Source organism: Trachymyrmex cornetzi, unplaced genomic scaffold (genome assembly GCF_001594075.2).
Source record: "Trachymyrmex cornetzi isolate Tcor2-1 unplaced genomic scaffold, Tcor1.1 scaffold47, whole genome shotgun sequence".
Taxonomy (NCBI): domain Eukaryota; kingdom Metazoa; phylum Arthropoda; class Insecta; order Hymenoptera; family Formicidae; genus Trachymyrmex; species Trachymyrmex cornetzi.
This window is the reverse complement of record NW_017299509.1, coordinates 2139274-2156892: the sequence shown is the minus strand read 5'-3', so window position 1 is coordinate 2156892 and position 17619 is coordinate 2139274. Positions and strand designations below refer to the sequence as shown.

The following is a 17619-nucleotide window of genomic DNA, read 5'->3' as shown; positions in this document are numbered from 1 at the left end:
AAAATATAAATCACAATCTTTAGTTCGTGGTACTCGTTTATGGATGACGTTTATGGATTATTATGGATCATGTTTGTCCATGCATGAGCTAAATCATCATCAAATCGATTTTTGTTGGAGAACAAAAGAAAGGAACTGTAACGCTTAAGGATGAGAAGTGAAACCTTAGTTTATTCTTTATATTTTGAAAGTGTCTAGTTTAATCTTTACATTTTAAATATCTTATATAGAAAGCGCCTTATCGTATTGAGTCAGGTTGATTCGCTATACAATACACAATATTCATAAAAAATGTGCAGAATAGAGAAAAAATAATATAAAACGTTGCGATCATGATTAATTGATTAGGTAATTTAAAAGCGAGACAACAAGGAGATTTAGCAGGAGAAAGCGACAAGATATTAATCTCACGAAACGATACTAAACAGGCATATAATATACGATGCACCCTTTATGTCACAGGGCTAATCATATGCAAACTACACGATTATGGGTATGGTGGCTCGTTCATAAGTCACTTCTGTACTAAAACTTCTATGCGCTCGAGAAAGCGATTGCGGCAATTTTCGAAGGGCGATTCTCTGCCTGGAACTTGCCTGGAACTTGCTTCCACTTGGTCTCTCCCTCTCGTTCTCCGGCTGCTTCACCTGCTCGGACGGCCATCCGAGTTTTTTCTTCTTGCTGCAGAACGCCCGACTTCCCGCAAAAATGCTCAGGGCAATCGTGCTCACGACAATTGGACGAACTGTCCTGCAGTCTCATCAATGCGCTTACAGGATCAAAACCATCTATTCTTCCAAAAAGCTTTCTAGAGAAATATTATTCAATTTCTAAACCTTACCTCAAACTGGAACTGAATAGAAAAACAAACTTTTTGTATCAATTTATATATAGCGTCAGGTTTGATCTGACATTTTTTCAAAATAACGTCTAAGAATAAATTAAATAAAATAAGAGTAACAATTTCATCAAGAAAAATAATAACGATAGTACTTCAAAAACATAAAAAATAATTAGAAAGGTAATTTTTGCATTTTCTTTTGCAAAAAGTCAAATTTAAAGAAATGAGAAAAAATTGTTTGTATATTATGTGTGTAATGATTTGTATATAATTTATACACGAGCAAATTTTTCTTGTTTCTCCAAATTTGGCTATTTCTGTGAAACAATGCAAAAATTATTGTGTTAATTAGTTTTATATTTTTCTTATTATTATTTTTTTTCTTGTATTAAAAAGTAATTTTACAAAAGAGAGAAGGATATATAAATATATTTCGTATAAATTATATGTTTACATATAAATTATAATCTTTATATATATATATATTTATATATGTTCTTATAAAAATTTGTTTACCGAAATTGAGAATTAAAGAAACAGTTTTTAAATATCTAGCGATTTGAATAAAAATGAAGAGAAGAATTTACAGATCAATGATAAAAAGAGAATCTTTCCATACGATTGGTAAGGTGTACCACCCCAATCCGAAAAAAAGCTCGTCGGAAGAAAGATCGTATCGAATTCTATCGCGACACGCTCGAACTACGATCGTGATTATTCAGTACGTCGCGCTACTTCGAAAAAAGGCAAAAAGTGCGCTTCATGGTGCACGCTCGGTCTTCTCTACCACGAGAGATCGCTTAGCATAATCCGTTGGACGATTTCAAACAAACGCGGTGGTGAGGGTACACGTGGAGAACATGCGCACTAGAGAAGGAACACGCGATTGGATGGCATCGTGCATGCAACGAGGACGTTACTATGCGAAATTCGCGCCATTTTTACTGCGCAACTGGCACGACGCGCCAATCAGATTTGAATTGAAACGTTTGGTGGAAGGGAACACCGGACCTCGTGGCTCGTTCAAACGGATACGAGTGGCTCCCACCACCGCTTGGAACGATTGCACATCCCACCAGAACTAGTCTGACCGTGGAGCAGTGAGGACCGAGAATCGATTGATCTTGAACGTCGCGCAAGCGACCGGTGAGGAGCGACCGTTCAAGAAGAAAACTTGACAGAAAAGTCGAGTGGATCAGCAGAATTTACACAGCCAAGGATTCTCCCGTTCTTCCGGAATACGCCGAATCGGAAGAACTGGAAGACATTCGACGCTCTCGGTATTATATTCGCTGAAAACGGAGAAGCGAGTACTCGATACGTACTTTGAACTGGAAAACAAAAGTCCCCGCGGGGATCTGCTTGCTCGATACTAACGTACGGTGGAAACACAACAAGTACCCGAAATGCTGGCAGCCTCGATTTGTCACGAAATCTACTACACGGTGTTGCCCAGTACGACGATGACCTCACGAGTACCACGCTGCCTCTTCGGCCGGCCAAATCCGCGGGAGACGATGGAGATGCTCCAGGAGGCACTGGACGCGGAGAGGAGCAAGTTCGCCAAGAGATGGGGAGTGGATCCTCGCTCCGAGGATAAGGAGAATAATTACCAGAGGCGGAACAACGAGAAGAGCGACCGGTCGCCCGGCAAAAAGCGGAGTAATCCGTATTCAAGGCAGACCAGCATTCACGGTGAGCAACATTTCTCTCTTCTCGCGAAATATCAACGCGCGCGAACTTAATCGACTTGGCGGCAATTTAGGCGCGCGAACGCGTCACGCGTCGTCACGTGCGTATTACTGTCTATTACTGCCTATGCCCGCGGAATATGCATGAAGGAGCATGAGTCATACGTTCGGCTCATGCAAGTTTCCCTGGACGGGCGACAAGCGTGAATTTCGCATGTACGGCGCGCGAAAGTAGGTCGACCCCAATACCGTCTTCTTCGATTTAATGCTCGCGAACGTAAATCTTAAAATATCTCTTACATTTAAGATTTCTTCTTTGCGGTTCAACTATTGTGTACTTGTTGCACTTGAAACGAAATAGATGTATTTATTTTAAGTTTCACGAAAATGAGATAGAAAGTTTTAGTGCAGCGACGAAGGACGTGTCTATGATACAATATGGCATGTCGCTATAAGTTTATTGAGGTGGGAACAGAATTATGTAACGATTCTCACGCAGTATGGTTATGGATATTCGGATACTTGCGACTCGTAACCAATTTGTCTCGTCGAAAAAATTCAAATCGGCTTTCTTTAACCAATAGACTGCTATTTAGCCTGCTGGATGACATTGGAACGGGATTGCGAATCTATCGCTGCGTCGCGTAGAAGGAAGCGGCGGCTTTTTGGCGGGAAAGCCGTGACGAAGAAAGGGAAGCCGGACGCGCAGACGCAACTGCGTTGGTCGCGTGGCTCCGACCTGTTTTCTTATTCTAAACCCGCCGCCTCTCTTCCGCCTTCTCTCCTCCTCTCTTCTCTATAGCCGTCCCTCGCCAGAATACTCCCGGCTACCCGTCTTACGCTCTCCTTTGACCAACCTTCCACCCTGTCGTTTCTTACGGCAGAAGCACGCGTCGTAAACGGGTCGCAGACCCGTTGCAGATAATCCAAGTGGTCTAAATCTCGGACTAAAGATCAAGAATTCATTTTCTCTTCGAAAAGGCGATTTACAAACACATATATAAATAATTTCCGTACATTTTATTTACCAGTTCTCCAACCAATTTAACATTTTTTTTTATAAATTGAATCCAATATATAAACAATTTTTTTAATTTTTTTAAATTGCTTGTAAAATGTAAATGAATAATTTCTACGATCTTTTTCGATGGATTTAAAATTTTTTAACTTAAAATTAAATATATATTTAATAAATTATATATAATAATTGTATAATTATAAATATATTTAAAAATATTTTATCCAAATGTGGAATATTTTAAAATGTTAAACTATTCAATGAAAAGTAATTAAATTTGTTATTAAATATAATTTTGTCAGAAAAATTTGTTTTACGATAGTAAGACACTACTTTTTTTCTACATAATTTTATCTTATTCGAGGAGATATTCAATGGTTTCTATGGAAGAACCAAATATATCTACAAAAAAAATACTCGCGTTATCACGAAAAGATAAGTGGACACGTGTGGTGTACGATTCGTGAGAAGCGATCGGTCGCCAGTCCATGCAGGATGAAGTTAGAGAAAGAGCGTCGCGATCGGGAATGAGATCACTCCTATGAGTCATGCATCTAAGGCGGGCGCGACAACGTACCTGTAGGACACTGAGTCATCGAAGGGCCAATTTCCAAGGAGTAAAAGAAACTCATGATTGCATTCCTTGGATTCTTCAGGCATGATGCAATCAAGCCCATTTCTCTCATCTTATCGCATGAATTCTTGTGCACAATGGACATATCATTTCTTCGACCAAGTGCAAAATATTGCATGTTACTGTAAATGAAACCAATATTGTTCGACCAGGTTGCACGTCCTTAGATTGAATGTGCCTTGATGGAAAGAACAATTTCTTGAAATATCTAAAAATTTAGTTGGATCTGAAAATAATTGTGTTGTATACTATCAAAATCATTAGGATGCTCGGAGCTAGTTGTTAGACTATCAAAACTTTTCACAGCATTGTTCATCATACTTGAGTTTTCTACATAATTATTTGGATAGTGCAAGAAAATTATCTTTAGATCTACATGTAGCACAATTTTTAGATACTTCAATAAAATTGTTCCTTTTGTGCTTTGGGAGACAGATTAAAAAAAAAATATTTATTTCTCAATCAGTGTATAGAATGGCTCTAAATATCCTTTTTGAAATTATATAGGAATTCATAGTGGTTCGCAAGTTAAAGAAATCGTTCGTACGTTGAAACACGTGTACGCGATAATCTTACCTGTGGGGTGGGGAAAACCCTATGGTTTCTCAACCTCGGACCGAGATCCTGTGCCTATTTGCACTGATAATCCCCCCACACACGATGACTTCTTGGGTTGGAACACAACGAGACCCTCGAAAATTCAACAGAGCGGGACGGCGCAACCAGCTCTTTTTCCACCGACACCTGTTGGCCCTTGCTAAGAGCCCATGACGACTAGAACGTCTTTTCCCACGATTAAATCAGACCCGCGAACACGCGATACCGTGCCGCGCGGGACCTTACGAAGGTCGCGCACCACCTGCTGAGACAAGTTGCATTTCATGCAAATACACTAATTCGCACTTCTCCTCTACATATCTAACATCTTTAAGAACCAAATTTTTATCAATCTCATGACATAAAGTACGACACACACACCCATACCTATATATTTAATTTTTTTTTAATATTTTATAACTTATTGGCGTAAACAATTTTAATAGGTATACATGTTTTCCATCCTTATATTTGCTCTGAGGTTAAAAGAAATAATTAAGATTTACATGCAATAAATAAATTTGTCAAATAAAGAAATATCTAAACTATCATCTTTTATACCTATTTGGTCTAAAATACACGATCAAAAACGTACTCTATTTTCATCTACAATTAACCGAAGGGAAAATAAACACGGGTCGTATAGCAAAACGAAGGATAATCGCAGCATTATTTTTCATGCCATGAAGAATAAAAAACTCTCGATATTCTTGATCCTGAGATATTGACAAAGGATTCCTTCAATTGCGACTTAGCAGACTTTGTGATCCGTTCGTGTGGTTTCCCCGTAAAATCGAAAACGCCTTATAGAGCATAGGATTCAAACGAAATCCTTCGCTCGAGTAAAGAACGCGTCAGGAGGACCGCATTCGGATCCGCGAACAAAAGAAAATTTTCGAGGTGGAATCACGTTCGAGACATATGGACAGGTAAGCGTCGAGCTTTTTTCGGCGCATCTAGGATCTATTTCGCGGCACGTTGAGGCGTAGAAACAGATGTTGACAAGCAAAATCGTAAACGCGACTGGAGAAAAGAGGAGAGAGGTAGGAGAGAGAGAGAGAGAGAGAGAGAGAGAGAGAGAGAGAGAGAAGACGTCGGTTGAGGAAGAACTTGGTTTCGCGCACCATATGGTGGACCGTTGCCAAAAAGAGAGAAGCGCAGAGAAAGGATCATGTCTTCGACATATGGCGGTTGTGGATTTTTTTCAGTCTTTTTCACGTCGATGTCGACCGTATTCTATTTACTGTATCGATTCACAAACGCTAATATTCCTCAGTAATTTAAATGCCATGTTACGGATCTTACTCGATTGAGTCATATTCCATTGTGAATATCAACCAGGATGTTCAAACTTGACCAAAATAGTTGTTGCAAGAACATGACCGCAATAATGTAACAATGTCAAATGGTTTGAGCTATAAATAGATGAAAATTTAACCGAATCTAATGCTAATTATAAATAACGGATGCGAATGCTTTGTTTCATACATTAGCCTTTTTACAGACTTCGTCACAAAATAAAAGATGTATAAACGTGATTTTTACGCCTTTCATATTTTTGTCAGAATATCAGAGAAAAGAGCAGATTTCCAAAACCGGTACTGTTAACATTAAGTCGCACCTGTCAAGTAGTCAGTCAGAAAAAGAGAGAAAAGCAGAAAGAAACGAGGGTAGAGCACTCAGGTGGCTACCTGATCGAACTAGGGTGCTCCTAAGACGCAGTCTTTGTTGTGGAAATTTCATACTTCTCTCGCACGGTGTTTCTATACAGGTTACTCTGCGTCCCCTGACCCCATCGATCCATGAAACCTCAACTATTACGGAATCTTGAGTATATACTTATTACGAGAGAAGCTCTACGTGTTCCGTCGCAGAGATACATATCTATTTACATGACGCGAAACGTAAGAATGAACAGGTTTACCATGATAAAAAAGCTGCAACGATATTATAACGATAACGAAACTTGAGTTAAGAGTTACAGAATAGCACTGCAGAACGAATGATTTCTTTATTAATTTCACTTGTTTTATACATATACCGTAATATCGGTATCGTTACCCTTTATGATGTTCAATCTTTCATTACCTATACTTGCATAGGATGTTTAGCCTTAAAGCGGCTTCAGCTGACAAGGCCAATGTACGCCAACTTTACACACATTCGCTAAACATTGACCTACATTTATATTGATAATTATGCATTTATGTGCGTGTGTGTATGTGTAATATTTGCTAATGTGACATACATTGACCATGTCATCTGGAGCCGCCTTTATAAAATTGCTAAATGTATGATAAATGCTATTGTAATCATTATAGGTATTTAATATTTAGAATAAATTATTTCACAATTTAGAAAAATGCATTTATATATAAAATTGCATTTATATTTCTTCATCTAAAAGATATATAGAATATTATCAATCTTTATTTAATTGTGAACCAAAGAGAACAATAAAAATTGTAATGTAATATTGGTATGTTAGAAATGCCCCAAGCAAGTTTTAATTACGTTAAAAAAAATCGCTCGATAATATGAAGTTAAACAATACATATTGAATGATAACCGTATAATATTTTTGTTACAGATTATTGGCGAGCTCGAAAAGTATGCGACGTGAACAAAAAGCCGCTGACGGCCACAGTGGACGTGTCGAAACAAAATGTGGAATCGTCGAAAACAACGAAGGCGATCCCTACGACAACAACAACAACTATAACGAAAAGCACGTAGAAGACGTTGAACTAATCGTATATTCTGTTGCACAGACCCCGCGCACACGTGCGGTTTTCTTATTTTGCTGCGGTGGCGAAAAAAATCGCCATGTTCACTTAAATGTACTAGGCGGCAAAAAACTAACCAGAAAACAGCTAGCTTGAAATTACTTAAAAAAATTAATATATTTTAGCGGATTATTAAAATATTATTTAAATACTATTTTTAAAAGTAATTATAAAGAACGTACTGCACAAAGCGATGATCGCCAATTAATGAAAAGTGAGCACAAATTCTTAGGCGCGGGGTTTTAACGATTGTTTGCGTAAACCGGACTTCGTCTTTCGTTACTGAAATTTGTATATTTATTCCCTGATCTTTCGAGCATTATATGTTATCATCAATTATTGAAATAATCCTCTTTAGACTTAATCGCGACGGACGTATTAATTAATTTTTGTAAATAATTCGTCAAGAATGAGAGAGAGAGAGAGAGAGAGAGAGAGAGAGAGAGAAAGAGAGAGAGAGAAAGAGATACAATATTTATGGAGGTTTGGATGGATTCATCGTCGTGAGAATTGTGATCGTCAACTAAAATGCTTAAATGATTGATAAATCAATTTAGAGCAATTTATTGATGTGGTTTTTAACAGTATATTAAAAACTTCTCATGGCGGCGACTATTCATTGAAAGCCTGAAACGGTTGGTTCCATGACGAAGCCAACGATGCAGCGCCTCCAAAGACTAATTGATTACAAACGTCTATTCGCAACTCCGCATTCTCATCGCAAGAGAGACAGGAGAATGTCCTATGTACATGTTGTCTTAGAATTAAAAGGGAAAGTTCTCTAGTCATTTAGTCATTTAAGCTAGTAATAAACTATTGTGCTTTCATTCTTACCTATTGTGTTATTATTTCTTCACTTCCTTTGCTATTATATTTGAAATACTGTATATCAGAACTATTTTATAAATGTTGTTACATACATACATGAGATAAGTATGCTGTAAGATAATAGTTGTATAAAAATGAAAATAGATAATTTTTTGAGCTATATAAAACATCTCTCATTTGACTCATTGATATTCATTTTTACCAATATAGATTAACTAGAAGAAGATTAAAAGTAAGTTAAATCAAGATTAAAGGTAATCTACATTGGTGGAAAATAGAAATAAATATTAGTATGATTTTTATGTAATATCTTATATTCTATACAAGACGTACAAGATAAATCTTCGGTATTTTAAAACGATGAAAAATCAAACCGAATACATATATATTTCTAAGCACTTTTATTTTAAAGAACAATTAAAAAAGTTTTTACAAAAAATTATTAAACTTCTATATGAATACTTTTAGTAGTAAAGTGTACGAAAAATCCAGCAGGTATTCCACTTCACACCAAGTGCGCTGTAGAATTTCACAATATTATTATGATGCCAATAGCAGTCACAATTCAGTTGTGCAAAAAATTTATGTTCAGTATTTTAATAGAATAAACTGTATTCTTGATATGCCTCCAGAAGAAAAAATCCAAGAGAGTGGTATTACAAAACGAGTCAGAGGAGTTGGAGTCCCTTGCAATTATTCAGAAAAACCACTAAAAGTATTCACTTGGAAGTTTAGTAAGACATTTTTGTAAGAAACTTTATCGTTCTTCAATAAAAATATCCAAAAATATATGTTTGTTTTTATTTCTCATTTCTATTTATACGGCATTTTATACAAACATTTAGAAATTGTAACCTTTTATGATCATTCTATGTATATCTTCTTTGGATTAATTCAATTGATATAAATTAATTCTACAAGTAAAACTTAAAACTAATCAATTGAGACAGTAGTAGTTATTCAACGCCGTATTACTATGCTGTAATATTTTTCCATCCAAAATTATCTATATTATCCAAAGTCTTTTAAATTAATAACATGTTATACAGACGTTAAAAAGCGGTAGACATTATCTATTCCATCGACACGTTTTATAGGGTAATCGACACGTGGAGACTCGAGTCAAAATCATCGAAAATTAGACAGCTGAGCAATACGAATCGCGCTTCGTAACGAACATTTTGTAACATCCATCTGGACGCGTGCCATGGTGGTCTCTCGATGGACACGTGGAGGTAAAACTAAGGGTGATACAGAAACTGTTGCGATGCACACGTACGATAATCAGTTACTCATAAAATTGATCCAATATTTTAAAAATTAAAAAAAAATTGTTAACACACTAAAAAGAAAAGAAAAAACAATAAAGATATTGAAATAAAGTTTGATAACTTGTACATACATTATATCAGAATAATACAAATAAGAAGAATGTTTCTAAAGTAAGAAGTCTAACGAACATCTTTTTTATATTTTTTAAATAATTTATGAGACAAATGTTTTTGATGTGGGTCACTATATGTATATAAAATTTATTTGGAACATAATTTTACAGTAAACTTATAAATTAAATAACGACAATATCCAAATATATACGAAATTGGATTTATGCTAATTTCTAGACAAAATACATTGCGCTGAGTGCAATAAATCTTTAATAACAATATATTATTCTTTAATATATCTCGATTACATGTTTTCTACACAACTCAAAAAACTAAGTAGTTTCTAGAAAATAAGTTCGAATATTTAAAATTTTTAGAGTATTAAAATTTTGTTTATTGTTATATTTTTAATTTTAAAATGTAACTTTAATGTAATAATTGATTATATAATAATAAAGTTATGTTCTTTTAAAGCATTTTTATGATTCCATTTATTTTTTGTAAGAAATAAAAATGACAATTTTTTAGTTATGTTGTTATTGTAACAAATGAGCAATATGTACATTTACGTGTGGCAAAGTACGCGATTCTAAAACATAGTTTTACAATGGCAATAAAACGTTACAATATTTTTTTAATGGCACTCTGTGTAGGTGAGTAGTTCACTTATCTGTACGTCGATACGAGCATGGGGGTGACTCGGCGTGGTCGCTATATGGTTAATTATAATGCACGATGCACCGCAGGGTCTTCTACCTATGGGGGAAACTCCGCGAAGGGAAGCAGCTGCGGTTCATAGTTTTAATGGCTGTCATCCTAGCTGGTCATTTCGATAATAGTAACTAATACGGTGCCTCTCGAACACGAAACCATGCCTGCGTTAAATCGAATATTGACGAAATGTCGCTTCATAAATGGATTTTTGGCCGTTACTTATTGCAACGGATGATTAGCATCGATCGTATGATTGATAGGAAATCATCGAAACGTGTAAATTAAATTTTGTATGAATGTGTGCGTGTTCCGACAATTTTACATCAAATTTCTTATCTAACGCATTGTCAAAAATATAAAAATATCATAAAGTGAGTTACATATTATTACATCTGAGTTGAGTATCTATGTAGAATTTGATAATTCTCTCATTGGTTTAAAAGTTATTTTTTTTTTCGTCCCGATTCTTATGTAAAAGCACAATGTAAACCTATTTGCAAATAAGGATATAGCATCGTGAATAAAATCAAATTTTTTGTATATATTAATAAAATCCTAATAAATATTTATGTAAAAATTTATTTGGATACAATTATTTGTTTAAAGTTGTGGCAAAATATCGCACTACATAAACCATTACAAGTCAAATTATTTACTGTTTGTTTTTTCGCAGAGGACTAACAAGTAGAGTCAAAGGTTCCGTAATCATATTTATTAATTGACAAATATATTTAAAACTATTTAAAGAAATTGACACCCATGTTGCTTGTTAATTGGCCTCATACTTTATTATATTATTATTATTATATAATATAAGCCAAGTAAATTAATTTGTTTTCTATTTCTTAATTTACGATTAGAAATTATAAATAATATATTGTCCCGAATTCTGTACAGAATGATATATCGACTAAAAAATTTAAGCCGTTCATGACTTTGAATTTTAAAGCTTCCCTTAGTCCATCGATAGAAGGACACCAGGTGTGCTGTTGAATGTACACTTAATGGGTGTCTATCGCTGATACACGTGTAATTCACCCCATCGTACGTTTAATTGATTGAATTAGTTATAGAACCAGTTTGGATCGCGACAGCACCTGATCGTAACAGTCCCGGCTGATCGATTTTGATGAATCGCTTGCGATCGCGACTGAATGATCTATCAAACAATTTTTTCTGCTACACAAAGCTATAAATCATTTTTTTTTAGATTTATGCTTTCATTATTTGATCGGATAATGGATCGCATATTTTATTACTGATGAATCAAATAAAAGATTTCAATCCAAGGTATGTAGAAAAACTTTCTTTTTTGTATTCATCTTCTTTTTTTAATATTTTAAGCGTAACGCAAAAACCGATACCTAAAATATTTCGTAGATATATTCTGACTAATCTGAGAATAAAAGGATTGCATCTTCTCATTCATCTTGAAAATGTCACGAATTACTATAATCGCGTTGAACATCATGATAAATTACCAATGATTATTTGTATGTTCAATCTTTTGCAAAGTGTATCTACCGCAACAGATCATTGACGAAAACTTTAACGGTTCGTTCCTGCTCCCGTGAAAAACTTCAACTGTCGTCCAGGCAAACTGGTGGCAAGAAAACGTGTGTCGGCAACGGCGATAAATTGCGATCTTTACGGTGAATCGGGGCGGTCCTAAATGAGAAGGGTAAACGTCCGATCGAGGATCATCAAATGATGTCCACAATGGCCAAAACGAACTCGCCCAGTAGCATTTCACTTTTTAACGGCAACACGCGTCCATCCATGTCTCTCCCCGCGTGTATCTACCATAAATTAACTAATACCCTGTAAACACGCGCTCCTGAAAGAAGGTCCAGCAGGCCGCTCTAATTAAAGGACATTCATATCGAGAGACCCGCTTCGTCAACCCCTTTACTTTCGGCTTTCGCGAAAACTGGTTCGAGTGTCCGTTTGGCCTGACCCGCCACGCGAACACCATTTGTCCGGTTTTTTTTTTTTGCATATGATTTGGCACTTTCGGATTTTTAGTACCTCGCAAATGTGTCTACCAACAGTCGTATTGACATTATAAAATAAAGATCTCGTAATATAAGAAAAAAAGATTGATAATTTTTATTTATTATTAGATTTATCTTATATATAGATGAAGGAACTTGAAATAATATTACAATGATTGAAACTTACTATGATTTTATACCATAGCAGTCAACGGACGTGAAGTATAACACGTTCACGTTTCTTCTTATATTAAACTTTATATTTTTATTTTTTTCACTTTTGATATCGTTTTGTTTAAAAAAAAGAGCCAATTTAGTATTTTTAAGGTCTCATTCGTATTCAACGCATCCAAATTAGTAAAAAATTATTTATATTATTAAAACTGAAACTTAAAAACTTATACTTAAAATTATATTTAAAAACAATATGAAAATGATGAAATTTTATCTCCTCGTATAATTTTATTTATGTAAAACAAATCAACAGAAAATTCTTGCATCAATATAATACTTATCTGAAGTTTTAATTATATGCTTATTACTCTGATAAATCGTGTTAAAAGAGTTGTGTTGAAAATTGCAAAGATTTATCGAAAATGAATCATTCGATGCGTCCTTGCAATTTTAATCATCTCTGAGTGGTGTCATGTTTTATTCATTAAGCTTACAATATTCCCATTGACAGCAAAGTATACGACGGTGAAGATATTATAAATCTGTCAATGGTACTTGCGCGCTGTTCGAGTCTTGACTCAATGAAATAATCACGTAAGTCTCTAGACTGTTTTGAGAAAAAAAAAACCGTTCTTTCATGCCGTTCGTTCCATAATCATCGATGATTCATAATTTATTTATATATTCCAAAAATCATTTACAATTGTGATTAAATAAATGTTTGGATACTGATTGTATGTTTGCTGCTGACTTCTTTGGTTAAAAGTGCGTATATTTTTGAAATTATAATGTTTATTTCTATTAATATAAATTAATCTTTACTATTCTTAAACACAATGATTTTTTGGTCTTTTAATACAAGATCATTCTTGTCTATACTAATTTTCATCATTTTTACAAGTAGAAAAATTATTAAGCGATTCTTGTATATACTTTTATACTAATTTTCATCATTTTTACAAGTAGAAAAATTATTAATTGATTCTTGTATATATTTTAAAAAGTATTTGTAAGGTTGCTATATTACTATTATATTATATAATATTAGAAAAATGTTCATAGAAATTATTGTAATTTTTTGTTTAATATAAAAATATATTTACACAATTAGAGATAAAAGTACTATTTTACTAATTTAAAAAAATTAGTACTACCTTCTTAATTTTTGTAAAAGCACAATTTTACATACCTTCACTATAAATTAAATATAAAGAGAAATAAAAAATGGCACATTTATCTGACGCCCGATGAAATTTCAGTCGGTGGTTCTCCCCTCGCATCGAAGTTCGATCAATCTATCGCCGATGGATTACGGTTACACAAAGTAAGTGCGTTTGCAACATGCGGTTCCCTCAGGGATGTCTCACGGAGGGACCTCTCCTCCGATTCTCTTGGTCGGTGGACCAAGACACCGCAAAAACTAACCGTATCGAGTCGCTCAGGGTTACGAATCACCGAGAGCCAACGTCCTTCGTCTTGTCTCTCACGGCTCCTTGTGAGAATCGTCGCGAATTTGATCACGATCATGACCTGTTCTCTTGGATCACAACAGAACGGAATGACGACGAGGCTATTTCCAGAATCTTTCCAGCAAGCGAGCCGACGCGAATTACTGTCCATCTACCGCTGTAATCAAGGTTCCATCATTGACCATATCCAATTTTATGTTCACTTGAATTTTCTTTCTTTTTAATCTTTATATATTTTTAATTTTATTCTTATAGCACGAATAAGATATACATATGTTATTCATTGAATTTGTAATTTTTTCATGAGTTTACATTTATATGTAATACGCTGATAAAAGTAATATTTCCGACTGTAATTGTACAGTAAGATATTATGATTAGGAACTCTATTTTTATAATTGTTACTATTAATAGTAATTATAATCACAAATATCAAAAACTTTTCTCTCAATGTGTATTATCATCTATTGTAATTGTTTTCTGTTTCATTAACAATAATAAAACAATCTAAGCAATCATTTAAAAATGAAGAAAAAAACTAATAAGGAAAATTAACAAATAAAGAATAAATGACTAAACGATGCCTATACATATAAGGAAGGAGGATCGCTAGCAGGATGCCTCGCCTAGATCCTGTCTGGAGACCAAAGAGAGGTCCTCCGGAGCGTGAAATCACTTCCAGCCTGAATATAAAGAGCGAAAAAACGAGTGTCCGTTTGTGTTTCGGTCGTTCCGTATCACCGCCTCCGCAACTGCGCTCAAGCGGCTCGAAATCACCGCGCGCCTTCTAAGCTTCTTCCCTTCGTGCATCCTGGACTTTGATTACTTTCTCCGGCACTCGAAGGGATCGCCATTAGCAGCAGTTAAGAGCACGGACTGAAGATACGGCTACGACGAATGCATTAGCCGAGCAATGTGGCCTATCTTTTTATCAATTTCAGTTTGTCAACCAAAAGCTTCATTAAAGTCAGTGTGCAACTAAATTACAATTTATCCAAATTTATCCAAATGCAAATGTTTAACCAAAATCTACTTTAAATTCTAATTAAACTTTTATCATTAAAAACACATTATTTTTTGCTGGCTAAATAAATGTATGTTGTTGTTTAATTTTAGATGAGTTACAAGAAATAAAAACGCTGAAAGAGAAAATCACGTCTCGGAGAATTCGTTCAAAGTATACAGTACTTGCAAAAAGTATTCCTACACAAGGGGATATCTTTTTTTAAAACCTTATTTTTTAAAAATAAATATTAATTAGCAGTTTATTAACAAAGAATATAAACTAGATTGTATATACTTCTCAAAATTATTTAATCTAAAAATATGTGTAATAATTAACATCTCAATAATAAGCAAAAATGAAAAATTATATTATTTGGATTCACAAAGGCTATGTTTCGTTATTCACTGTTACTCTCACTGCGAATACTGAAACTCTATAGTTCACATTACGTATACAAATAACGGACAGCTCAGAAGTACTTATACAGTCGAGAAATTCAGCTTTGAAGATCATAAACACGGTTATTTTCGCAAAGCTCGATCTTTTGTTTGTATTAGGACAGAATATATTCATCATAAATTGCTAATAATAATTAATAAATTGGTAATAATTATTTATTTTCTACGAATAAGACTTTTTTTAAATAAAAATTTTTCCTGTACAAATACTTTTTGCATTCATTGTATAAAAATATTGGCGGCGGAAGTTATACAAATGAGATACAAGTTAAATTTCAAGATTATTTCAGAGCGAGGTTGATTGCTTATAATGAGAATTGACAGGCGGGTGTCGGTTTTCGTTTTGGATATCTTTTTGATTATTCGCCAAAAGTGCGGCACATCATGATAACGGTCTCGGCGAGCGAGTGAAACGAGAGGAAGAGGCGATGCGTTTTAAAGTTATCACGAAGGAAACGAAGGAATCGCCACTGCTCGAGAAAAAAAGAAACGGTTAAAAATTTGTTGTCAAACAGGTTAACGTACTTTTATGACTCGTGCCGCTCGGTAATGTCGCATCCGGTTTATTGGCGACTTGAAGAAAAAAAAGTTACGAGAGCACTCTTTGTAACGCGAACCAGACGGTCACACTTGAAACTTCGAGTTGACACAATCCTTTAAATTTCAAGAGCGCGGAAGTTCTGAAATATACATTTTCAGAATCTCAATGTACATATAGTCTTAAAATATAATATGTTTGATAAATAACAGGAAGATTATTCTTCGTATTTTACATTTATTATTGATTTGGTACAAATAAAATGCCAATATAAGCTTTCGCGGTTGTTGCGTAAATGCTGTAAAGATATAATTCACACAAACAATTAAAATATATTTACCAAGTAGAGTTAACTGCAGACTTTTCGACTTTGGATTTTTAGTCTTCTTCAGTATGATAATTATCGAGTATAAACTGAAATTATTATAAGGAAACATTTCTTTGTAAATTATATCCTATCGTCTTATAAATATATCGTCTTATACACTAATATCCGCATAAATTTACATATACTCACATCTTTTATTTGTACTGAATTTATTCTTGAAGCCACAAATACCATCAACTTAATTTATTTTAATTTAGTAACGGAAAAATTATAATTTCCCTTGTAATTCTCGAAATAAATAATGAAATTAAGACAAATGAGAGTATAACGCGATTGTTGGAACGTGATTAATAACACTGTTATTTCGTGCAGTATTTAATTAAGTATATATTTAAATTCGTATTTAATACTGTTGTTTCGTGCAGTATTTAATTGAGTATATATTTAAATACGAATTTAAATATATACTCAATTAAATACTGCACGAAATAACAGCATTATTTAATCACGCTCCAACAACCGCGTTATTCTCTCATTTACCTCAATTTCATTATTTTATTTTAATTTATTAATTTATTTAAGATATTTTTTTTGTTTCTATTCTATGATCACATTCTGCATGCATGATATGTCAATATGAAACTCAATGTATTTGATCTTTTCAAATGAAATGACGTGCACGCATTTTCAAGCGTACAACTCGGCAAATTAGAGTTTCCCCCTTTTTCCGGAAATAAACTTCCTTTCTCGAGGCCAATACTCCCTTGCTGTTCGACGTGCACCCCAATATCTCTCTTCACTCATTCTCCCTGATGCAGCCATGCACTCACGAGTCTATAAATAAAATCGACGTCTCCGCGACGCGCCAGTCGCCGCGATGTAGTGAATCGAATAATAGAAATTCCTCGACGGAGCTTAAAAAAAATTTGACTTTGTATATTTTATTATTAAAAGTATTTAGTAAAATAGTTATACATTTAATTCATATATTTGAAATGATATTATGAGGAATAGATAAATAAATAAGATTCATTAATATAGAACGTTTGAACATTTTGCTAATTTGACCAAGATGAGCTACCTCATTTAAAAAAAAAGGATATTAATAAAAACCATGAAATATATTTCCATGTGTGATTTGATCTATATGAAAAATAT

At 34.2% G+C, this 17619-nt stretch overlaps 1 protein-coding gene across 1 annotated transcript; it reads left to right on the top strand.

Moving 5' to 3' along the window:
* The first annotated feature begins 1937 nt into the window (after positions 1-1937).
* Positions 1938-7936, top strand: LOC108765030 (uncharacterized). The gene is made up of 2 exons (XM_018513498.1): positions 1938-2536; positions 7372-7936. The coding sequence occupies exons 1-2, from the start codon at positions 2248-2250 to the stop codon at positions 7515-7517; spliced, it is 435 nt and encodes a 144-aa protein (XP_018369000.1). The 5' UTR covers positions 1938-2247; the 3' UTR covers positions 7518-7936.
* Positions 7937-17619: the final 9683 nt, after the last annotated feature.

Excerpts from the sequence above, each read along its gene's own strand:
- LOC108765030 (XM_018513498.1), top strand. The coding sequence starts at position 2,248 with ATGCTGGCAGCCTCGATTTGTCACGAAATCTACTACACGGTGTTGCCC. Across the intron at positions 2,537-7,371 it reads AAGGCAGACCAGCATTCACG|ATTATTGGCGAGCTCGAAAA; the intron begins GTGAGCAACATT and ends TTTTTGTTACAG.